This window comes from Sinohyriopsis cumingii, chromosome 6 (assembly GCF_028554795.1).
Source record: "Sinohyriopsis cumingii isolate HCF-2022 chromosome 6, ASM2855479v2, whole genome shotgun sequence".
Lineage (NCBI taxonomy): Eukaryota > Metazoa > Mollusca > Bivalvia > Unionida > Unionidae > Sinohyriopsis > Sinohyriopsis cumingii.
The window spans coordinates 72,313,139-72,337,724 of NC_142966.1; the positions used below are offsets into that span (position 1 = coordinate 72,313,139).

The following is a 24,586-nucleotide window of genomic DNA, read 5'->3' on the forward strand; positions in this document are numbered from 1 at the left end:
AAACAGACACACTTTAAACTTGCATGCTTATTGCGATAAAATATACAACAAAAACAACAACTACTACTACTACTAACAACAATTATACTACTACTAATAATAATACTAATGATAATAACTAGATGTGAAAAACAGCTTTATAATTTTTGCTATTACCATGGCAACTGGTCCAGGTGGTGTGGATAGTTTTTAAAAAATCACAATATTTCAAGTTTTCAGATGGGTATATTATAGATGATTTGCGTCATCGTAAAGGCCATTTCTATGACATATATAATATGTTTTGGGATAACACCTTCGGGTCTTTCCGCACGGACAGGGTGATTGGCCCTTAACCTGAAAACTGTTGAGATTCTCGCCACATAATTGTGTACAGCTTTGAACGACACGAGGAGACGAAATAAGACATAGTACATATATTGGGGAAGAGGACTTGCGACTGGGTTTTAATTGGAGGCTGTTGAAATCCCCAGCCTGTAGTCATGTATAGGCTTGAAGGGCACGAGGAGGTGAAATCAGACATATATCCAACTCAAACACAACATGGTAGCGGTTAGGATATCCGCTCTAAACTACTGTACATTGAAAGGACACGAGGACATAATGTACTTGTGCATCCAGCACAGGCCATTTGTCATGCCAATGAATGAATGCGACTTCCCATTGACTCGTAACCTTTAAACCAAGTACTGAAGAAAACACCATTGTTCAGGGAAAAGACACTTCATATGTTCTTATCCATGCTGACCTCACACTGTTTCATATACCACTTTCATGGTTCTATCTTGAAGGTCAAGGTACTACCGGATGTAGCACTTAAACTGTCAAAAATATTGAGAAGAATGTATACTGATATATAACAATTAGTGACTCTTGCATAACACGTTCTATGTCATTTCACATATGTTTAGGCATGAACAGCGTCAGGATGTGGTGGAATGATGTTTGAGATCACCCACTCCTTATGTTTTATGGTTATCGTTATCTAAGAGATGATACACCACGGTGTTATTGTCCAGATACCACGGTGTTAGTGCCCGGATCGAGTACATATTAACATAAAATATGAAAATTAATGGATGGAATAAAAGAAATCTGAGCAGACATATAGAACAGAAGAATACGATCTCCCGTATGTAAAATATAACAGTTGAATCAATTACATAAAGAAAATTAAGTCGAACATGATGTTTGAATGATTCGCTTTCTCTCAGAAATAGAGTTACAAAATGTTATGCGAAATTCAATACGTCGTTCTTTTATACTGATAGAACACATTTTATCATATAATCGAGAAACTGATCGAACTTAAATTGGCGGCATGTCAGCATCACCGGTTGCTTCGATTTTTTTCAGAATCACTTTTGGTGATAGGTCGGCGTTGCCGTATTTCTTCTTCTTCTCTTCCTCTTCTTCTTCTTCTCTCTCTCTCTCTCTCTCTCTCTCTCTCTCTCTCTCTCTCTCTTCAAACGTTTTCGCTGTAGATTGTAACCTTTTCCCACTGTGCAATACATTTTGGAGCTTTGTTCCCTTCAAATAAAAGTATAATATCCAACCGAAATATGTGTCTTTTTTTGTCCTGTGATCAGACAATATTCTCAATTTCTTTTACATCAGATATCGTCTATCAAAATTCAACAGAACCAAGTTATGGCCAGTTCGCAACCTAATACTGCTACATACTCCCTTCTATTATAAATTAATGTCTGTTTAGCAGCTAATCGCATTCTTAACTGGAACTATAATATAATTAACCCTCTTAAAAAAATCATTACACCCCTCTGTGGCTGTACATTACCAGGGGAAATATCCCAATCGAGACACGTTCCTAGTGCTAACACGTCGATTCTTGCTTGAAAGAATTCACAGCTTAATTACATGACCGATGAATGTACGATTATTTTCTGAACTCAATGAAAATTGAAATATGGATTAAAAACAAATACATTCAACAAATAATTACAAACTTACATCAGCAACCATATTGTATGCAACTGAGCCAATACCTTTGTGCCTTCCCGAGAATTATCTCTGTCTCTTCTCTGGTTTTTGGATCTCTCAAATTTCCAGACACACTGTCCCTTGGACGTACGTTTTAACAAAAAGAGTACTTTTTACTGATCTCGGAGCCAGTTTTCCCTTTCATCGCAAAAACTCGGATTGAGTAATATCGCGAGGGAGATTAAATTGAAACCTTGAATTTCGTATGAGAAACACGCCCACTCGTTTAGCTGGGACATACAGGATTGCTTTTTCTAACCGCCAAACGTTTCACGCTCCCATCGAAGTCAGAATAATCTTCTCTTGTCCGTCTTTATTAATAACTGTGCTTGAAAATATAATTTTATGACACCTGTTTAAAAGGCCCAAATTTTACTAAATTTTTATCTGGTTTGTCTGAGCTCTTGCTCTTTACCGCTACATGGCCTTACACTGACATACCTGTCGGACCGTTATCGAACGGAATCTAACTGAAATTCAATTCATGCCCCCAAAAGAGTCGAACCCATTCAACAATTTATGGCGAATCCAGCCCATACATCAAATCTGCTGGTTACGTGTAGCGCTGACTACGACAGAATGTACTGAGATGTTATCTCCTCAACATTTTGCACCATTGCAGACACTTACTTCTGATGACCAGGTTAAGTACATAAATATGGTGTCATTTAAATTAGCATATGAATCTTAATATATTTTTATGCACATTTTTGTTCTTAAATCGGGTGTATTATATTATCGTGTTGTCGACTGATTTCTATATACATCATGTCTGGTGCATAATTTTGTCACGCCTGAATAGTTTCATCAAATTTTGCCCAGTTAAATGTCATGAGTGTTGCATACCATGCCCCCTACCTCACGGTCAAGGTCACGGCAAGGAAATGTAATTATGTCACTTGTAAAGTATCGGGGATATAACTTACGGTCTGCTGAAGATGTTATGATAAAACTTTGCTCAAGACAAGTTTATATAATGACAAAACAGCATACTGAATAACATAGCCACTCCACAACGTTCAGATTATGGCAACCTTAAAGGGAAATCAGTGATTTGTATCATTGTTTGGATTGTAATTTTTGAACCATTGAATACATTTTAATGAAACTTTAACCATATGTAATTACAAGACGGTGTACAAAATGTAATTAAAAGACGGTGTACAACATGTAATTACAAGACGGTGTACAACAACGTATCATAACTACTAACACGTCTGCCTCAAGGTTGATGTCGAGCGACAAATACAAATATAAATCACTGACCGCCATTCATGTCCCTTTTGAAACAGTGAACGCAATTTAATTAAACTTTTGCCTTATATGTATCATAGCTTGACGGTGGTGTCTCACGTCATACATCCTGTCTCAAGGTCAAGGTCGAGGGACAATGAAAGCTATTAAGGTGGCGCTATACAGTTTCGCATTTTGCATTTAGGATTTTAAAGAAAAATAATTTCCCCGGCTCTCCTCACTGGTTTTACTGGCTATTTAAAAAAGACCTTGTATGTCTTAGGTATAATGCAAAGAACCTTAAATTCCCTTTATTTTGGTGTATGATTGATGGGTGTACTATGGGTTATAGAGTATACAGCTTGGCCTTACTTCAAATGTGCATCTTTCAAAAAAGTGCTAGCTCTACTTGGTCATTTTCACTTCCTGAACTTCAGAGGTCAACTGTATAAAAAAAGAGCCGATAACTTTTTTTACATTTTATATATTTGGTAATTCATTCATTGCACTTTCAGAAGCTGGTATTGTCTAGTCTGGCAAAATTCATTTTCCCTATTTTAATAGCTGCTATGTATAGTGCACTTTAGACTAAATCAGACTGATTGTTTAACACAAGGGAGCAGTCATTTTAGTTAGCAGTGTACTTAAATCATGTAAAATTTCCAAAAGTACAATATCCAAAAGAAATATCATCCACATTACATTAATGTAGCATAGAGATATGCCAACATTCTCTCCACTGTGCATGTTTTAAATGCGAACTACTTCACCTTACATACGTCACTCTCTCAAAAGTACATATTATCTGGTGAGCGCCACCTAAACTATTTCCTTAAAAGGTTAAGAGACTGACGTATACTATACCCTTTTCTATCCTTTTGTTGCTTAGGGTCATATTTCACTTTTGTGGTCAAGGCTGCAAACTTCAGGGGAGGAATATTCAAGAAAGCTTTTGCTTACTGTCATACATGGGGATTTCCAGCTACGTGATATTGGTGTGCTATTTTGGGTGATTTTAGTACGTGCACCTTGACCGCCTTCGTCGTGCAATTGCATTCAATGTCTGTTATAGCAGTATGGGGTTGAAAATGCAATCAGGACAAGGACACTCAGACATGTTAACTTTTCCGATGATTTCCGTTTAAAAATAACTTTTCAGAAGTTCAATATGACACTTATTTTCGTACCAAAGCAAGTTTCCATAGAAAATTTGTGTAAACAGTAAAGAATATGATAGTGATTTGTCTGCTATGGACTTCATAGAAAATTAAACATGACATATTTTTCATTTATCATCTGTCCCGTATAAAGTTAGGGTTCAAACAAAACTTTTTTCAGCTGTAATGGTGAAGTACCTATGTTTCCACAGAAATCAACCATATAAAAAGAAAAAAAAGCTAATTTGCGTCATATTTTGCATGAATATTTTCCGGCTTGTTTATGATGGCTTCCGTAACAACCATTCATCTTCAATTGCAATCTGGTATAAAATATATTTCTTTGAGATCTCCAAAACCAGTGGTCAGATTTTAAATAGACTGTGTTGGAAATATCACAACATGATCTATAAAAAAAAAATCGTGTTTCTCCTTGTCTCGATGGCATTTGACATCTTCTCCAAAAATCTCTTCATTCAAGAAACGCTGCTTTATAATCTATACAACGACCATTTTTATATCAGCCTGGTGGAAATATATTTTTACGTTCTCAGATAACTGTAGAAATGAAATAACTTAAAAATTGCTCATTTTGTAACATTTTGCGCAATATTTTTATATTCGAAAAAGTGTAGAAACTGTTTGCTAAATGTAATGTAGCCAGGAGGAAAATGCCTTTGAACGTAATTTAGCCAGCGAATTACGGTTATATTTAACTTTCATCCATGCATATTTTTTTTTATAAAACAGGTTTCAATGATCCCTTACACAATTCACTTCATACTTTAAATATGACTCAAGATACGAACAATGACCACTATTCAAAAATTAAACAATTTATTTATTTGTAAACATTATTTAAAAAAAAATAAGTCCGGGCTCCAATTCAACTACCTCACTTATTACCAAACTTAATCGTGCCGTAACATAGTTATGGGTATCAAGTATGATGAAGTGGCAGCCGTGACTTTTCATTTATTTTATTATAGCGTTAGCATGGGATGTAAAGATTGTATTATATACGGATTTTGAATTGAAGTTTCATATCATAGAGAGGTACAGCTATTTTAAATACTGACCGTAGTTCATTAAGGAAATAATTACTACTAGTTTCATTTGATTTTCTGGTCTGTATAAATATTATAACATTTTCAAAATTAGCTTAAGACTCTTGCACATTAGTGTGCCCGGAATTTCTGTTTTCACTTAAAGTGGAATGCATTTCGTTGGATACTGAAAATCGTGCCTGGAAGAAGTTACCAATTATAGAAAATGGTCATCCCAAGAAAACAACGTGAATCCAAAAGGATACAAAACACTATACCGAATTCGGACGAAACACCTCCAGGGCTCCGTCTTCTCATATAAACCACTATCTGAAGTGTCCATCCACAAAGATCACTTACCAGACAAGTTTCGAAAGTGATATTCCCATGAATAATAGGCACACACAACATGACACAGCAAACATTTCAGTTTGTTCTTAGTTTTCATGGGATTTAAAGGTTTAACTGTTAGAAAGAAAAAAAATAATGTCAGTTGCAACAAATTTTGCGAAATGTGAAACATGCATTTTCCATTCTGTTAAGCACAGATTATGAGGATATACCGCATTTTAAAACGTTGGTTGTTAAGGTAACACACACAGATTGGAACTGAAGAGTTTGGTTCCGAATCGCTGTGCTCTAAATTAAATTTTAGTTCGAAATTTGATCAACCATTGTACTGGTCCATTTGCCTCATGGATAATGGAGAGGTTTATCAGAATTAAGGAGGTACTGGCTAATGGCTACTGTTTTGTGGCATATAAGCAAAGGCCCTAGCTAGGGAAGGGAATGCATATCCATGAACGACAAACCCCTATTTTCAATCATATTTATCCTTCATATAATTAATTTCAAAACCCACTCACCCACCTCACCCTCGATATAAAGTATCATTTATGTTTGCACACATTTGCTCTACAGAGAGAGAGAGAGAGACAGACAGACAGACAAACAGACATACAGAGGCAGAGAGACAGAGACACACAGCGAGAGAGAGAGAGAGAGAGAGAGAGAGAGAGAGAGAGAGTTCCTTTCTTTGGAAGTTTCTAGAAACACGTATACACGGAACAATATTTAGTCATCAATCTAACGTGTATGACCGATGTGAATTTTTCCGTGTAATTTCTGGTCAGCCATCACTTACTGAAACTAAAGAGAGAGGGAGGTGGGAGAGACTGCCTTGTGTAAAGCTCAGAATGGGTCAGTTGAATAAAATTCAATATAAGACTAATTCATATACCTTTATATGTCCTTATATAACGCGTATTACTCACATCTTAAAATTGTAAAAATCAACAGTTAACAATCTATTAATAACAGTTCGGTCAGTTGTCTGTCCAAGTCTCTCATGAAGTTACAGCACTATGTTATTTGTCGATGTTCATCTAGACATCGAAAAGAATTCAGAATCGAAGAGCCTGTCGGGATTTCTGTCTTTTCTCTTCTGCCTCCCAAGACTTGGTCTTAACACGGAAGTGACGCAGATCTGCCGCATGGGCATTATGAAGCATCGGAGTGTAACTCTCTGGTTCACATAGTTCCTGTGAAGGGGGGGAAAAAAATACAGTGACATGTATTGGAGACTGAGACGATGATTTCTTTCAAGGGTGCCATGGCCGCACCAAAATTTTCCGTATTTTATGAATGTTTCGCTTGATTTACAACCCACCCACCCAGCCACCAAAGAAGCCTCCCCAAATAGAAAATATATCTGACGACCTTGATTTTCTTTTGCCGAATTAGAGTTTGAGTAATATAATGCTGTTCACCGATCCATGAATAAGAATTGCAATAGATGAGAAGGGAGAAAACAAAATTAATGAAAATATTAAGTAATAATGGTCTAGGCCTGGACTGACATAAAACATAAGATACCACTGCTTCGGACATATCCAGCGAGAGCAGATTGTTAATTCTCCAGTAATTATTTGTTTTTATCGTCCTTTCTCTCGGTTATCTGTGATTTTGCATTTAGTCATTACATAATAAAGAACAGAATTATAATGAGCAGTTTGCCGTTTCCATTCATTTGAATAAGCACACGGAAAATTTTTGCAATCTCCGATTCATAACCTTCCCTCGTACACCGGTATTCTTAGTGTTGTATAGCAAACCATTTATTCGAACTAGCTATATTTACCTTGTATAACTCGAAGAAAGCCTTGTAGCCGCCCTCTAGGAGGTAGACTTCTGGGTAATGGAGTTGTGGGTAATTCTCCTTGTGAAGGTCCCTGTCTTCACTGCGTAGAAACCGATACCTGTGATTGAAAAATAATGCCTTTCATTTTGTTTCGTTTTAATATACGGGTTTATTGGGGTTGGGTCCCTTGAATTTTTATTTTTTTTTGATTTTTGTTTTTGTCTAGCAAAGAGCTGTGATTCATCAATACGTTTGTACCAAGGCTATGTGCTTTATTTAAATAATATCGTATTTAAGTGATGTCCACTTATTATTCGTTGGTTGCACGTTCCTACACAAATTACTACTAGTTTGTGACGTTTGATTATACTGAGGCTGAAAGGATATTTATAAGTATATTTAAATAAATGCCTTTAATATTCATCACATATATCAGGTAGTTTTCTCTCGAGACACGATTTTGCTCGCATGCCTTTATACTTGTATGCCTTCACAAGGATAAGTAAGCATGTTGGCTGCACCTTCCTACACAATTACTACTAGTTTTTGGCAACTTTGGATTACACTGAGGCTGAAAGTATATTTATAAGTATATTTAATTAAATGCCTTTTATATTCCTCACATTTCTGTGGCAGCCTTCTCAAGAGAGAGGATTTTTCTTCGCATGCCTTTATACTTGTATGCCTTCACAAGGATAAGTAAGCATGTTGGCTGCACCTTCCTACACAATTACTACTAGTTTTTGGCAACTTTGGATTACACTGAGGCTGAAAGTATATTTATAAGTATATTTAATTAAATGCCTTTTATATTCCTCACATTTCTGTGTCAGCCTTCTCAAGAGAGAGGATTTTTCTTCGCATGCCTTTATACTTGTATGCCTTCACAAGGATAAGTAAGCATGTTGGCTGCACCTTCCTACACAATTACTACTAGTTTTTGGCAACTTTGGATTACACTGAGGCTGAAAGTATATTTATAAGTATATTTAATTAAATGCCTTTTATATTCCTCACATTTCTGTGGCAGCCTTCTCAAGAGAGAGGATTTTTCTTCGCATGCCTTTATACTTGTATGCCTTCACAAGGATAAGTAAGCATGTTGGCTGCACCTTCCTACACAATTACTACTAGTTTTTGGCAACTTTGGATTACACTGAGGCTGAAAGTATATTTATAAGTATATTTAATTAAATGCCTTTTATATTCCTCACATTTCTGTGTCAGCCTTCTCAAGAGAGAGGATTTTTCTTCGCATGCCTTTATACTTGTATGCCTTCACAAAGGACATATAATCACAAATCAGCCAATGTAACTGTAGCTAGATTTCTACGTTTTAAACAAAAACGCCTTAGATATGTCTCTTGGACTTTTGCTACGAAAAGGCCTTACATAACATCTCTACTTATGCTCACAGTTTAGGACCTCTTTCAGAGGAGAATTCGCAGTGGAAAATGATGATGTCATTCTTGTTGGCAGACTGGCCTCCTGAGCGATGGAGAAAATCACGGATTTCCTCTCGGTGGTACATGTTCATGGCACCCTGAATTGGCAGAACAAAAGAAAGAAAAAAACCAATATTACTCTCTTTTCATCTCGAACCAAGTTACAATTAAAACTTTCAGATATAGACAATTATGAGTCTAACAGAAACCTGTCTAAATGGATAGGCTGTTTTATGCGAGTAAACAATGGGAATTCAAAGGTGTTATACCAATAATTTGTGAGTGATTTCTTTATGGCAAAAGTGAGAAAGAGGGGCTGTCATATACAGAAATCCTCTCATTCTAATCATCCCCAAATAAAGACCACTTCCCAATAGCAACCACGGTTTGCAGTCCAATTGATGATACAAGAGCAAAATTATCCGATTTGTAGTCCCATTTAGGAGGTTTTACTGTATATTATTCAAGCGTACGATTCTGACGTGATTTTATTTAAAACACTAGCATTTCATTCTCTTGTTAAGTGCAGCTTTTGTTTATATTCTGTTGAGGTTGAGAGTGGGGGTTCATTGGTATGTAATTAATGTTGTTACGATTCAGAACGTTTCCAGAATATTTGGAGGGGTGTTTGATCCTCATATGAAGAATGTGTTATCATGTACCGGACAGATAATTGATAAAATATTACAATAGCGTTAAGGAGATACTTCGCCATAGCTTGACGAGTGGCCCGGTACACCAACCTTGATATGACCTCCTCTATACTCGTATGGATAACGACAATCTATAATGTTAATGTTTCCGATCTCCTCACTGTAGTTTCCACGAACCAAAGCAGCCATCTGAAATTGAAGGAATATGTGCAGAAAGAGTTTTAATTTAAAATAATTGTAATATGATAAATCTTACAGGGTGAATAAAAAATACAATGACTACCGAATAGTTTGTAATCTCACAATAAAGATTCGCATGCATCAATCGAAAAAGCGTTAACGAGTTGATGATCAAAATGAAAAATCGGTGCATGTCGGCCGTAAATATATACAATTCTTGTTATCTAGCTGTGAGCAACGGTACAGCATCAGACTCGTAATCCAAGAGTCACGAGTTCGATACCCATCTAGGTCAGTGCGGGTAAACATTCTCGGTGTGGTCTTGAGAGATGTACTTAGCTCCAACTTGCTGTGGATGATATTGTTGAATGAAGTTTTGAAGTGCCGTTAAAAACTAACCAACTAACAGCAACGCTTCTGTTTACCCCTATATTACATCAATTTTCTTATCAAAACAAACTCACTAACATTATGCAGATACAAATTGATATTCTTTTCTTGTCGTGATTTCAAAAGTAATAATTATTTAATCTTCATTTATATCCTTTAAAAACTTATTCGAATATTTATCACACCCTTCAGATCACATACACACATCAACTGCTACATGGCATGTTGTAGTGTTTTTCATTTCGTAATCTTTATTTTTAATGTTGTATCACATGGGGTATAAAAAGAAACCCACTCCACCCCACCCCGTTCTATCCACCTAAAAGTCTACTATTACCGTATGACATGAGATAGACTTGAGGTCGCCATGTTTGCCGGGAATTGTGGGAAGGCCGTATGGTCTCGAGCCGTCTGCGATTAGATCTGGTTCATCACTCAGTCGGTCAACAGCATCGATGATGGATTCATGTCCCGCACTGCATGCAGAATCCTAAGAAATCAGAATTTAAAAAAAAAATTGAATAAAGCAATTAAGATATACCAAGAATGTAAAGGCGGTTTTTCTTGGTCAGTCGATTTTGTACATGACTGATACCGCAAACGTCGTGTCTGAAAAGCCCCGAAATATTAAGAAACTATCCGGTGCTAAAGCACAAAAGGTATTTTAAAATTCATAAATATATGAATTATAGAATCTTGCATATACCATACAGTAACATGTATTTAATGTAATGAAGGATTTCTTCAGCAATTAGTAAATTCAAAAGATCTCAATATTAACAGAGCATTAATGTCTGTTAGCTTGTGCTATTATCCATCGTTAGTTTGTACTCTTATCCATCTTATGAAAAATATGTTTGTAAACATTGTTGATTATTTACTTTTCAACAAGCAACAAGGATATTTCAGTGGACTTTTAAACTGAAAATGCTAATGAGAGAAACAGCGAAAGCATCACGAAGTGTGAAACATTTAGGTTGAAAAAAGGCTCTAGTAAATTCGAGATAGACTTTCAATAGAATAACTTAATTGCTTTTTGAAAATTATTTTCCGACAAAAATTTCGTAACATAACACAAATATTAGTATTATACAAACCACTGCGATATTCGCTGTTTTCATCTTGTTTGTAATCAGTGACATGACGTCTAAATGACGTCATATTCTCCGGAATATATTAGCAGACCATCTACGTTTCAGAACGTATCAGCTGTTTTAACAACAAATGTATGTGATTCTGTAATAATTACATAAGCAATTATTTCGGTCATTATTTATTATCAGTGTGTGGACAAAATAAAAATCTGAATCTGTTTTAAACAACACAACACCACTACTTTAAAAATGTACGACAAAGTTGCAATCAGCCAATGAATGCAGTGGCTTTAAGAACGAAGTTTAAGCGCAACATGTGGAGCAGCTGTAAGCTGAATATAAATATAATTCTTACATCTAAATTAGCGTTGTTTTCAACTAAGGTGGCGTTGCTATCACTAGCTTTCCTGAAGACATGTGTATATGTTTCCTGCAGAGGTCGTTTCGTGCCAGACGCCGCCTTTTGAAAATAAAAACCGCTCATGGATATGATACTCTTCTTCTTCTTTCGCCTCATCGGAAGCTATATGGAGAAAAAAAATATATTATTAAAATATCAGTATATACAAAATATAAAAATTATTTAGTCTATTATGTAATTGGATATTAATTCAATGATGTACATACTCAAACCAATTTCTCGATAGTTGACGGCCCTCAGCCCTTTAAGAAAATATAAAACTGAAAGTCATTTAGATAAACCCGGTAACATAATCGATTAATTCATATAATATAAACGATCTCGATTAACCAGTACAGACTTAAGTCAATGTTTATTTGCGGATATCAAATAAAGGTTGCAAACGCTTTTCACCTTTTTATATTTTGCTTAAGTTAGATCCCCAATTTGTACAAATCTAAATTTCAAAGTTAACTCTAGACATATGATTTATTAACTTTTAGTCAGACTTGTACCTCAGAGTGTCAGATATCTGGAATTGTCCATATCAGGTGTTTGCCAAAAGGTGATTAAAAAACACACAAAATTAACAAAGCAAAACAAAACAACACATACAAAATATCTTCCCACAAACAAACAAATAAAATGTAGGTATTATGTGCTGCACGTACTTCAACTGGCGACATCGATGATTTTGGTTTAGTAACATGGTCCATTATGGCAGCTGCAAGATCGCCGCATGACAGCAAAAAGGGTGATTCCTGCAAATAATAATAATAATAATAATATTGAAGCACTGATGATGTAAATCGTATTTTAGTTTCTAAGCTCCGTGCCTTCACTAACGCACTAACCTCTTTAAATATTTGTGCCAAAATAATTTAAAAGTTAGCTTAGGGGCGCGTGTGAACGAGTGGTCGAAGGTGCTCGCCTTTACAGACCATTCATTATTCGTGTGGGTTTGAGTCTCGGTTCAGCCAGTGTGAGTAGGTTCCCGTGCGCCCGTGGTTCTTCCTGGGACCTTCGCGGAATCTTCCTCCAAAAATATACTGGCCACCATGTAGATCTATCAAGCGCTGAACAAATGGCGCTAAACCAACAGAAAAATGCAACCAAAACAAAAGTGAACTTAACTGACTATATATTTTATTTAAGGACCAAAAAGTATGAATAGTGAGATCATTCTTAATGTCTGCGAGAAAAGAATGGCTGCGGGACGGGACCCACCTGTGCACTACCCTCTTTTCCCCGTAGCTGTGAAGAATACTCATTTGGTGACAGCAGTAGGACCAGCTTTTGTGGCAGTGATCAAAACAAGAGAAGAAAGATAAAAACCCCCACTTTACTCCGTCAATCCAGTTTCGTCTTCGACTCCGGTTTCAAATGTAAGGTATGAGGCGCCGTAGCGGACAAAAGCTGGTCCAATCAGAACGTTGCCGTTGAAACCTTAATGTCGTATGTCCAGAATTCCAATTTCACGTGTTGTATCAAAAATGCTTGTCCTTAAAGATCCATTTTCTAGGTCGAGATTTTAGATTGTATCTGATGAAATAAACCGTAGTGGTTTGAAGTTGTTTTTTCTATGTCAAGGTTTTAAATTGTGTCGTTTGAATTACACGGCGGTGGTTGAAATTTCAATATCATCCGTCGAGAATTCCTCATTGGTTTAAAGAGTTTATGTTGAAAGTTCCATTTCATATGTTGAATATTTAGATTTCATCTGTTGAATTACACAGCGCTGTTGAAAATTCGATGTACAATGTCGAGTTTTGAGATTGTATCTTCTGAATTACACGGTGGTTGTTGAAATTTTAATGTAATATGTCGATAGTTTCAATTTAACATGTTAAATCACGTTGATTGTGCTGAAAGCTCCATTTCGTATGTTGAGTTTTTAGATTGTATCTATTGAATTACACAGCGGTCATTGGACGTTTTATTGTGAGTGTCGGAATTTTTATTTTATATGGTGAAATGATGTGTTGGTGTTAAAAGTAATATTGCACAATATCCACTTGAACAATTAAAAATAATATCGAGTATTAAGATACATCATTCGTGTATTCAGTTATGACGCGCGATTACATTTCATGCAGTTACAGTTTGAAAGATACAATTCACAGGTCGAGAATTATTATGAATTTCTTCGTTAGAGGTCGCTCTTGTGAACGGACCGCATTATTTTTAAACAAGGAGGCTGCTTCTCGTTGCTGTGAAATTCAACAGATGAAATCTAAATACTCAACATATGAAATGGAACTTTCATCACAAAAAGTTACATATAACGTGTGAATTAGGGATTCTTGACATATTAGATTGAAATCTCAACCACCGCTGTGTAATTCAAAATATACACTGTAACACGTTGACATAGGAAATAGAACTTTAAACCACCACTGAATAATTCAACATATAAAATTTAAAATCTCGATCTAGAAAATGGAACTTTAAGGACATGCAGTTCGATCCATTACGTGATATTGAATTTCTCGACATACGACATCGAAATTTCAATTGCAACTTTCTCATTGGACCACCTTTTGTCCGCTACGGCGCCTCATAGTAAGGATACAACGTCTAGAACTGTTGCAAGCATAAAATGAGGGTTGTGGGACGGAATCTGCCCGTCGACCAACAGGCGGGACCCCTCCCGTAATCCTATTGTTTCTGCAGTAATGAAGAATACCATGTGGTTGTTGTTGTTGTAGGGTTTAACGCCATTTTTCAACACACGATAGGCTGTACATGGCGGCCAGTATTAATGGTGGAGGAAGAAACCGGGAAGTCCCCGGAAAGAACCACCGACCCTCGAGAAGCTACTGGCAAGCTTTCTCACATACCCACACTGGCTGAATCTGAGACTCGAACCCACGCAGACAGAGGTGAGATGGCAGTGATCCGTAACGGTGAGCGCGTTAGACCACTCGGCCACTCGGGGCCCCATACCACGTGGTAACAGTCAGTATCAGCACTATGGCCAGCATCTGGTGGCAGTATTTGGCAATGTTGAAACAAAATAAAAACTAAATAAAAGCTCACGCTTTATTCCATTAATTTAGTTTCGTCTCTAGCATCCAGGCCCAATTTCAAAGTTAAGGATAACATGTTCCAGAACTGTCGCCATCAGCGAGGTCGAATCTCATCGGCCAATCAAGGGATATTGTCTCCTTCCTTCACAGCACGTTTTACTTACTTTTCAGATGTTTCCCATCATGCACTTTAAATATACACGCTGGCTTCTTCATTCCATTTAGGGGTCGTCTACTTTAGAAATGGGTAAAATAACCGTGCTAACTATACCGTTAGTGGATAACTAGATAGGCGAACGTGTTATTTCGCATACGCCTATATAAAGTGCGTGTGCATTTAAGCAACCATCTAGCAGTGTTCAGTTTATACGCACTAATGTCAGCATAAACACAAATCACCTGCAGGAAAAAGCGATCTGTTGTCATCATGTGCACGTAATAACATAAGCACGTGAATGTTCAAAATCATACTACAAGTAGTACATTCGTAGCTTCTCGGTATGAGGACGAACATAGAATGCAAGGCTATCAGAAACACCAGACAGGGAACAATGATTTAGGATTTACTGTGATGAATCAACGTTAGTAAGAGCATGCATTATATGTTTATGACAGTACAGCAGCTCATTAATTTTGTAGATGTAACTCTGTTGATTATGAAATGGTTTCAATGGCGTTTGTGTTCTGAATTTTAAACAAATAATAGAATTGTCTGATATCATATGGCACAGCGTCCGGTTTCACTCAAAACCGTCCGATCCCACTCGCCAACGGGATAATTTCGATGTGGTGAAAATTCACGTAATCAGTGCTGACAAACGGCGCCTCCATTAACTGCAAAAAAAATTATCACCACTCGTGTATTACAAGTATGTGCAGATGAAATGGTTTATATGACCAAAAATCCCTGATCCCAATTTTTTTACGGTGTGCGATAGTCTGCATGTATACACATAATAAGTATGTGCTCAACAGTGTCACAGTTCCTTTACCCAACAGTGTAAGGACAAAAGTTTTCATAAATTGTCATCCTCGCCTTACAAGCGCTTTCTTAGTATGAAAATGCATGCATATACTCGGGTTGTTTTTGTTGTTGTAGGGTTTAACGCCATTTTTCAGCACAAGATAGACTATACATGGCGGCCAGTATAACTGGTGGAGGAAGAACCAGGGAAGACCCATGAGAAGCTACTAGAAAGCTTTCTCACGTACCCAAGTTAGCCGATCCTAAGACTCGAACCTACGCAGACAGAGGGGAGATGGCAGTGATCCGGAACGATGAGCGCTTTAGACCACTTTGCATATGCTCGGGTAGAAGTCAACATAATCTCTATGGTCACATTGTTTAACATACTTTTATATAATTTACATAACACAAACAGAAAGAAACAAAGGAATCGAAACGTTTTCAGTTTCTTCTATCTTTTGCATATGATTATTTAAAAATAATCAGTTCATTTCGAACTATATATTTATTTAAAAGGCATGAACAGTTTAAAATTGTAAATCTCATACAAATATCTTTTCAACAAATTAAATAATAACAATAATAATAATAATACCTTATGTCTGTCCCACCCAAGACCTGAATCGTCGTCGAAAGTAATCGCCGTCTTAGCTCTCTTAATGGATGGTTTGTTGACAGACTGTGTCTCTTTCATATCCCTCTTCTCTGGTGTATTAGTCAGCAATGGGTTCTGAAATGAAGGGCTGATGATCATGACAATATGGCAATAGTCATAATAGTGCTGGTGGCGGTTGTAGTAATAGCACAAACAAAACACAAGAAGAAATGTATTTACTAATCTGTATCGACAATAGCTGCAGTAAAAGCAGACTAAAAGTATATGAAAAAAAGGAAAGGACGACAATGCAGACATCTTCATTACTTCGTTGTAGTTACAGCAATTACATTTTTCATCTACAACTGCACCATAATAATATTCATCGAAATAATCATCATGATTATCATCAGGGGCTGGGGGGGGGGGGGGGGCGGTGGAAGACGGTACCACCCCCACCCCCACCCTAAAAATGAGCGTGAAACAACCGGAACGTTTCCTACATTACGTTTTCTTCACGGTTAAGTGATTACAATTATGCTTTGGAAATCCTTTAAATGCAGTAGCTTCCGGAGGCTTTGCCTTATATGCTACCGATCGGGGTTCCATCCCATGGACCTTTCTGGATCCACCAATAATAATAATAGTGTCTATTTTAATACACGCCACTGGCCCATGGTATATATCCATACATCATGCGGTACAAAAGATGTTTTGACTGCTCCGTAGGCCTAGTGGTTAGATCGTTCGCCTCGGATGCGGGAGGTCGTGGGTTCGATCCCTGGCCGAGTCATGCCAAAGACTTACAAAAATGGTACGAACAGCTGCCTCGCTTGGCGCTCAGCATTAAGAGGTTAGTGTTAGGACTGGTCGGCCTGGCATCAGGATAATGTGACTGGGTGGGACATCATGCTACATGTCACATTTCATTATTAAGCTAATTAAACAATATGGTAGCGATGATGATTACGACTATAATCATGGTGTTTATGACATTTAGCGACGTTAGCAATATAAGTCTTATTCCTCTTAATAATAATCGCAAACATAATTTTGACGGTATTAGTATGCAAGCATAATTATTTTAACAGTATCAGTATGCAAGCATAATTATTTTGACAGTATTAGTATGCAAGCATAATTATTTTGACAGTATCAGTAAGCAAGCATAATTTTGACAGTATCAATATGCAAACATAAATAAGAAAACAACGTAAAGGGTCTTAGTCATACACTTACCAGAGTCATGTCCCCATCAGAAATAAGACGCAATCTGTAATTGAACAAAAATCACTCATTATCTGAACTAAATGTATCATAAAAAGACTTAATTCCAGGAAACTAAATAAATAAATAAATAGTCATCATTGCATCGGAATCTCTTTCCACGATGACAGACTAGCAATCCCTTAAAACATGAATGCTTTCATCTCGTCAAAATTCTTAGTGGGTTTTGTGTAAATTTTTATGTTCATCAGCTAAATTCTCAGTGAGCTTTATGCAAATTTGTATGTACATCAGTTAAATTCTCAGTGAGCTTTGTGCAAATTTGTATGTACATCAGTTAAATTCTCAGTGGGCTTTGTACAAATTTGTATGTACATCAGTTAAATTCTCAGTGAGCTTTATGCAAATTTGTATGTACATCAGCTCTGTTATAGCAGTTGTGCGAGATTTTTCTTTATACAGACATAAAGGATAGATATTGTTCTAGAAAAATACGCATGTGAAAGAATTCTGCAATCATAAAAATAGACTCTACATACATCCCTAGCTATTTTGTCGATGTGCTCTGCAGTATATGCACACACGGATGAATCTAATAGGTAATTACACCTAGTTAATTTTGTAAAATATCAGGGGGTAAACACTGTTATTATACGAGAAATAACAAAATAGAAGGCACAATAGCATGTTTTAACGTGAAAAATAATATTTACAATAAAATTAGTTTTAGTATTATATCAATACCATCTAGATACAACAATTTTTTTTTGTATTCAATGTAATATTAAGTGTTTGTAACTAACCTTGTATTTTCATATAGCAAAAAGTCTCGGCATGTTGTTGGGGAAAACATGAAAATAGTCTGAAAAACGTTATCTTGTCGATGCAGCTGAATATTCTGTCACATTAGAGCACCCTCTTCACAGGTTTCAGATCATCAAATCGTCAGTTTTGTCGTAGAAAAGGGACTTATATAGACATGGTTAATTAGTATGCATTTATACCTTAACTTGCCATTATAATTTGAACTGTGTTAATCTATTACTCTCTTGTTTCTATACAAATAGGTGGAGACTGTTATACGGGATCCTATGCACGCTAAAACAAAACTAAACGATAAATGAACAGTATTGTTGAGGGGACCGGTAGCGTTCACGTAATGTGCTCATTCGCCCAGGTAATTGGATTACAAAGACATGCAGTTTAGATTGAAATATACAGAAAAATTAAAGAAGTTACATACCTGTCAACGGGAGTGATTGAACTTCCAAGCTGTTTTGAACACAAGTCACACTGATAGGATAATATATTTGAATGCTGTTTTGAGACAGATGATAGGAAACAAAATGTTTGACACGTTGCTTTAAGGTGACAAACAAGCCAAGAAATAAAAACTTACTAAATTTTTGGAGACGTGGATCTTGACAGCATTCGGTATTTGCTTTAGATTGCAATTCCGATGAAAATAAAAAAAGGAACCAGTATTACTTTAATGAAAATTGAAGTAAAATTCTGAAGGTAACGTAAATTGAGATCAAAAGGTTGGACATATATGATAACGATTTAAGCCAAGGTAGGAAGCACACTGACTTCAAATTCAGATAGTTATTTTGATCTCTAATAGATTTAATAGACTATATATATCATACCCAAAAAATTGACTTTAAGAAACATTTGACTTACAAATGAATTAAAATTAAATTTTTGTTTTAAACAATATTTATTCCAGCAAAAGCAGAAGACGTAAAATACGAAACTAATAAAACTGCATGCGTGTATTTATGTATGTATGTATGTATGTATGTATGTATGTATGTATGTATGTATGTATGTACGTACGTACGTACGTACGTATGTATGTATGTATGTATGTATGCGGGCGGGCGGGTAGGTAGGTAGGCCTTCAGGCCGTCAGGCATGCATGGATGGATGGATGAAGGTAGGTAGGTAGGTAGGTAGGCAGGCAGGCAGGCAGGCTGGCAGGCAGGCATGGATGGATGGATGGATGGATGGATGGATGTATGTATGAGGATTTTTAACGTAGCTTTTAACAATTTTTCAGTCATATCTCTACAATGTCTGCAGTGTGGCAGTTTATAGTGATGTCTAGCACTGGGGCATCAAGTCGCAGACACGTAGCATGATGTCCCACCCAGTCACATGACCCTGACACCAGGCCAACTAGTCCTAACACTAACCTCTTAACGCTGAGCACCAAGCGAGGTAGCTGTTAGTACCATTTTTGTAAGTCTTTGGTATGACTTGGCCGGGGTTCAAACCCACGACCTCCCGCTTCCGAGGCGGACGCTCTAACCACTAGGCCACCGGAGCGGCGGTCTTTGTATGTATGTATGTATGTATGTACGCATGTATGTACATATGTATGTAAGTATGTATGTATGGATGGATGGATGTAGGTAGATAGGTACGTAGGTAGGCAGGCAGACAGGCAGGCAGGCAAGGCAGGCAGGCAGGCAGGTATGTATGTATGTATGTATGTATGTTTTGTATGTATGTAGGTAGGTAGGTAGGTAGGTAAGAAGGTAGGTAGGCCTTCATGCCGTCAGGCATACAGGCATGCATGCATGCATGGATAGATGGATGGATGGATGGATGGATGAAAGTAGGTAGGTAGGCAGGCAGGCAGGCAAGCAGGTGGGATGGATGGATATATATATATATATATATATATATATATATATATATATATATATATATATATATATATATATATATATAAAGCGAAACGGGTTTTTTTTCAGACTGTCCATTTATTTGTTAACATTTTAAGATATTAACAGAATACGCAATCACTATTTTCTGCTTATTAGAGTAGTTGAAATAATTTTATACGGCCACTTTTTGTCCTTTCTTTTCTTTTGCAGTGGTCAAGTCCAAAATAATATTAGCAATATATACGATAAATTATATTTGTTTAAATTTGATACATACAGTGAAGAAGCAATGCTCAGTATGTATCATAAACGGTTAATCCAAGATATTATAGCCAAGGCAATGTTATATGTAGGCTACCAAGAGACTCCCCAGCCTAGGCACTTTTATATGCAGGGGACCAAGAGACTCCCCAGCTTAGGTACTATTATATGTATGGAACCTGTAGTCTCCCCAACATAGGCACCGTTATATGCTTGGGACTAAGAGATTCTCCACTCTAGGTACTATTATTTGCATGGGACCAAGAGACTCTCCAGCCTAGGCACTGTTATATGCAGGCTACCAAGAGACTCCCCAGACTATCCACTGTTATATGAAGGCTACCAAGAGACTCCCCAGCCTCGGCACTTTTATGTGCAGACTACCAAAAGACTCCCCAGCCTAGGTACTGTTATATGTATGGGACCAAGAGACTCCCCAAATTAGGCACTGTTATATGCAGGGACTAAGAGATTCTCCACTCTAGGCACTATTATTTCCATGGGACCATGAATCTGTCTAGGCTAGGCACTGTTATATGTATGCGATTAAGAGACTCCCCAGCCTAGGTAATGTTATATGTATGGGACCAAGAGACTCCCCAACATAGACACTGTTATATGCAGGGACTAAGAGATTCTCCACTCTAGGCACTGTTATATGTATGCGATTAAGAGACTCCCCAGCCTAGGCACTGTTATATGTATGGGACCAAGAGACTCCCCAGCCTAGGCACTGTTATATGCAATGCGATTAAGAGACTCCCCAGCCTAGGCACTATTATATGTATGGAACCAGGAGACTCTCCAGTCTAGGCACTATTATATGTATGGGATTAAGAGACTCCCCTGCCAAGGCATCATTACATGCATGTGACCAGGGAGAAGAAAAAAAAAATCAGTTATCACCGAGGCTCTACCAGCGATAAGAAAATATTACATTAAACTATCTCTTTGTATGCGTATATACATATACGTATCAGAATAAGAAAATATATACAGTACATGTAACTGACATCAGATTTAGTGTTGGACCAAGACAATCAGCTGTGTTTCACAACAGAGAAGCTTAAAATGGACACGATATCAAAGGATGCAATTGTTTAATTGATGACAAGAAAGCTATCGGAATAGGAAATGTTAGTATTCATCATTTGGTTAAACTGAGAATCTCTTGCTGCCAAAAATAAATTGGCGGACTGCTCCAAATATTCATGTATTTTATTTGTCACTATCGACATTAGGGAATAATTTTCCAATAATATTACAGCATTATCTATTGCAGTAATTGAAATGTTCTTTACAAGGAATACGTATTAAAGAAAAGATGGTCAAAGTACCAGGCTGATCACATGTACATGTAAGTGAATTTGTAATTTGATTAAGATAAAGGTCATGATTAAGTGTACTGCATCCCATTCTGAGTCTGTTAAGTGTACCATATCCCATCCTGAGTCCATAAAGTGTACTACACCTCATTCTGAGTCTATTTAGTGTACCATATCCCATCCTGAGTCTATTAAGTGTACTATATCCCATTCCGAGTCTATTAAGTGTACTTCATCCCATTCAGAGTATATTAAGTGTACTACACCCCATTCTGAGTCTATTAAGTGGACTTTATCACATTCAGAGTATATTAAGTGTACTATACCCCATTCCGAGCCTATTAAGTGTACTATACCCCATTCTGAGTCTATTAAGTGGACTTTATCACATTCAGAGTATATTAAGTGTACTATACCCCATTCTGAGTCTTTTAAATGTACTTCATCCCACTAAGAGTATATTAAGTGTACTACACCCCATTCTGAGTCTACGAAGTGTATCATATCCTATCCTGAGTCTATTAAGTGTACTACACCCCATTCTGAGTCTATTAAGTGTACTTTATCCCATTCAGAGTATATGAAGTGTACTACACCCCATTCTGCGTATATTAATTATACTGCACCCCATTCTGAATTTTTTAAGTGTACTCCACCCCATTCTGAATTTATTAAGTATACTATATTCCATTTTGAGTCTATTTATTGTACTGCATCCCATTCTGAGTCTATTAAGTATACTACATTCCATTTTGAGTCATTTAATTGTACGTCTTCCCATTTGAGCCTATTAAGTGTACTATATCCCATTCTGAGTCTATTTAGTGTACTACACCCCATTATGAGCCTATTAAGCGTACTACACCCCATTCTGAGTCTGTTAAATGTACTACATTCCATTTTGAATCTATTAAGTGCTATATATCCCATTTGGAATCTATTAAGTGTAATATACCCCATTCTGAGTCTATAAAGTGTACTACATCTCATTAAAGTGAACTACGTCCCATTTTGAGTATGTTAAGCGTACTACGTCCGCGTTTGAATCTACACGTATTGTTATATATCCCATTTTGAATCTATCAAGTTTACTAAACCCCATTCTGAGTCTATGAAGTGTACTATATCCCATTCTGAGTCTATTAAGTGTATTACATCCTATTTTGAGCCTATTAAGTGTACTATATCCCATTCTGAGACTATTAAGTGTACTATATCCCATTTAGAGTACATTAAGTGTACTACACCCCATTCTGAATCTATTAAGTGTTTTCTATCCCATTTTTAATCTATCAAGTGTACTACACCCCATTCTGATTCTATTAGGTGTATTACATCCTATTTTGAGCCTATTAAGTGTACTATATCACATTATGAGATTATTAAATGTACTACACCCCATTCTGAGTCTATTAAGTGTACTTTATCCCATTCAGAGTATATTAAGTGTACTACACCCCATTCTGAGTATATTAATTGTATCTGATTTTTTTAAGTGTGCTGCACCCCATTTTGAGTTTATTAAGTATACTACATTCCATTTTGAGGCTATTAAGTGAGTGTACTTACAGCCCATTTGAGCCTATTAAGTGTACTATATCCCATTCTGAGTCTATTAAGTGTACTACATTCCATTTTGAATCCATTAAGTGTTCTATATCCCATTTGGAATATATTAAGTGTACTACATCCCATTCTGAGCCTATGAAGTGTACTACGTCTCATTCTGAGTCTACTAAGTGTATCACATCCTATTTTGAGCCTATTAAGTGTACTATATCCCATTCTGAGTCTATTTAGTGTACTACATCCCAATCTGAGTCTATTAAGAGTACTACATTCCATTTTGAATGTATTAAGTGTTCTATATCCCATTTTGAATCTATTAAGTGTACTACACCCCATTCCGAGTCTATGAAGTGCACTGTATCCCAATATGAGTCTATGAAGTGAACTGCATCCAATTTTGAGTATATTAAGTGTACTACATCCGATTTTGAATTTATTAAGTATACTACACCCCATTCTGAATCTATGAAGTGTAATACATACATTTTGTGTCTATTAAGTGTACTACATCACATTTTGAGTCTATTCATTGTGTTACATCCCATTCTAAGTCAATGAAGTGTATGTACTACACCCCATTCCGAGTCTATAAAATGTTCTACATCCCATTTTGAATCTTTCAAGTGTACTATATCCCATTATGAGTCTACTAAGTATACTACACCCATTCTAAGTCTAGGATATGTACTACATCCCATTTTGAGTCTATTAAGTATACAACATCTCATCCTGAGTATATCGCACATGATTTGAGCTTCGCGAGTGCCTGTGTACAAATGTTTAAGAACGTCTCAAGTAACGTATGAACCATAATGAGAAAAGGCCAAGATTGTATGTCATAGCTGTCATACGAAAGCATATTGATACAAATTTGTTCATAGTTGACGATTGGTTAGTTGATTAACACCATTATGAACTAAAACAAGGGGTAGGTCAATAGTATACACCATTTGAAGAAACATGCCATTCTATGTTTTAGTATATGATAACTTGTTTCACCAGCCCAACAACTATTTGTAAAAGAATTTGTATTGTTCCAAGTCGTAGAAATTATCATTATCCCTGAGTCGGTGAAATCTAGGTAAGTGTAATAAAATCAAACTAAAGTATTTTAAACAAATTTTCTATATAATTTTTAACGCGAATAGTTCCGGGAGATAGATTTGCTGTCGTGCCTTTTTAATGTAAATTTGACACGA

At 36.5% G+C, this 24,586-nt stretch overlaps 2 protein-coding genes across 2 annotated transcripts; both read right to left on the reverse strand.

The window, feature by feature from the left end:
- Positions 1 to 6,704: 6,704 nt before the first annotated feature.
- LOC149797193 (M-phase inducer phosphatase-like) lies at positions 6,705 to 11,380 on the reverse strand. Its single transcript, XM_089960366.1, has 6 exons — positions 11,343 to 11,380; positions 10,583 to 10,735; positions 9,766 to 9,864; positions 8,993 to 9,120; positions 7,578 to 7,695; positions 6,705 to 6,978 (listed from the first exon to the last, which is right to left on the reverse strand). The coding sequence occupies exons 1-6, from the start codon at positions 11,364 to 11,366 to the stop codon at positions 6,841 to 6,843; spliced, it is 660 nt and encodes a 219-aa protein (XP_089816492.1). The 5' UTR covers positions 11,367 to 11,380; the 3' UTR covers positions 6,705 to 6,840.
- Positions 11,381 to 11,607: 227 nt separating this feature from the next.
- LOC149797194 (uncharacterized) lies at positions 11,608 to 17,578 on the reverse strand. Its single transcript, XM_089960730.1, has 4 exons — positions 17,570 to 17,578; positions 16,331 to 16,465; positions 12,411 to 12,500; positions 11,608 to 11,862 (listed from the first exon to the last, which is right to left on the reverse strand). The coding sequence occupies exons 1-4, from the start codon at positions 17,576 to 17,578 to the stop codon at positions 11,608 to 11,610; spliced, it is 489 nt and encodes a 162-aa protein (XP_089816856.1).
- Positions 17,579 to 24,586: the final 7,008 nt, after the last annotated feature.

Bases quoted from the DNA above. Each gene is read 5' to 3' on its own strand.
- LOC149797193 (XM_089960366.1), bottom strand. From the start codon at position 11,366: ATGAAAACAGCGAATATCGCAGTG. The intron at 10,736-11,342 runs GTTTGTATAATA...CTGATTTCTTAG, and splicing joins AAACAGCGAATATCGCAGTG to GATTCTGCATGCAGTGCGGG. The intron at 7,696-8,992 runs GTGAGCATAAGT...TTTCAATCACAG, and splicing joins TCTGAAAGAGGTCCTAAACT to GTATCGGTTTCTACGCAGTG.
- LOC149797194 (XM_089960730.1), bottom strand. The intron at 12,501-16,330 runs GTATTATTATTA...TATTATTTGCAG, and splicing joins TTGGGTGGGACAGACATAAG to GAATCACCCTTTTTGCTGTC. The intron at 11,863-12,410 runs GTACGTGCAGCA...TTCTCCATATAG, and splicing joins CATCGATGTCGCCAGTTGAA to CTTCCGATGAGGCGAAAGAA.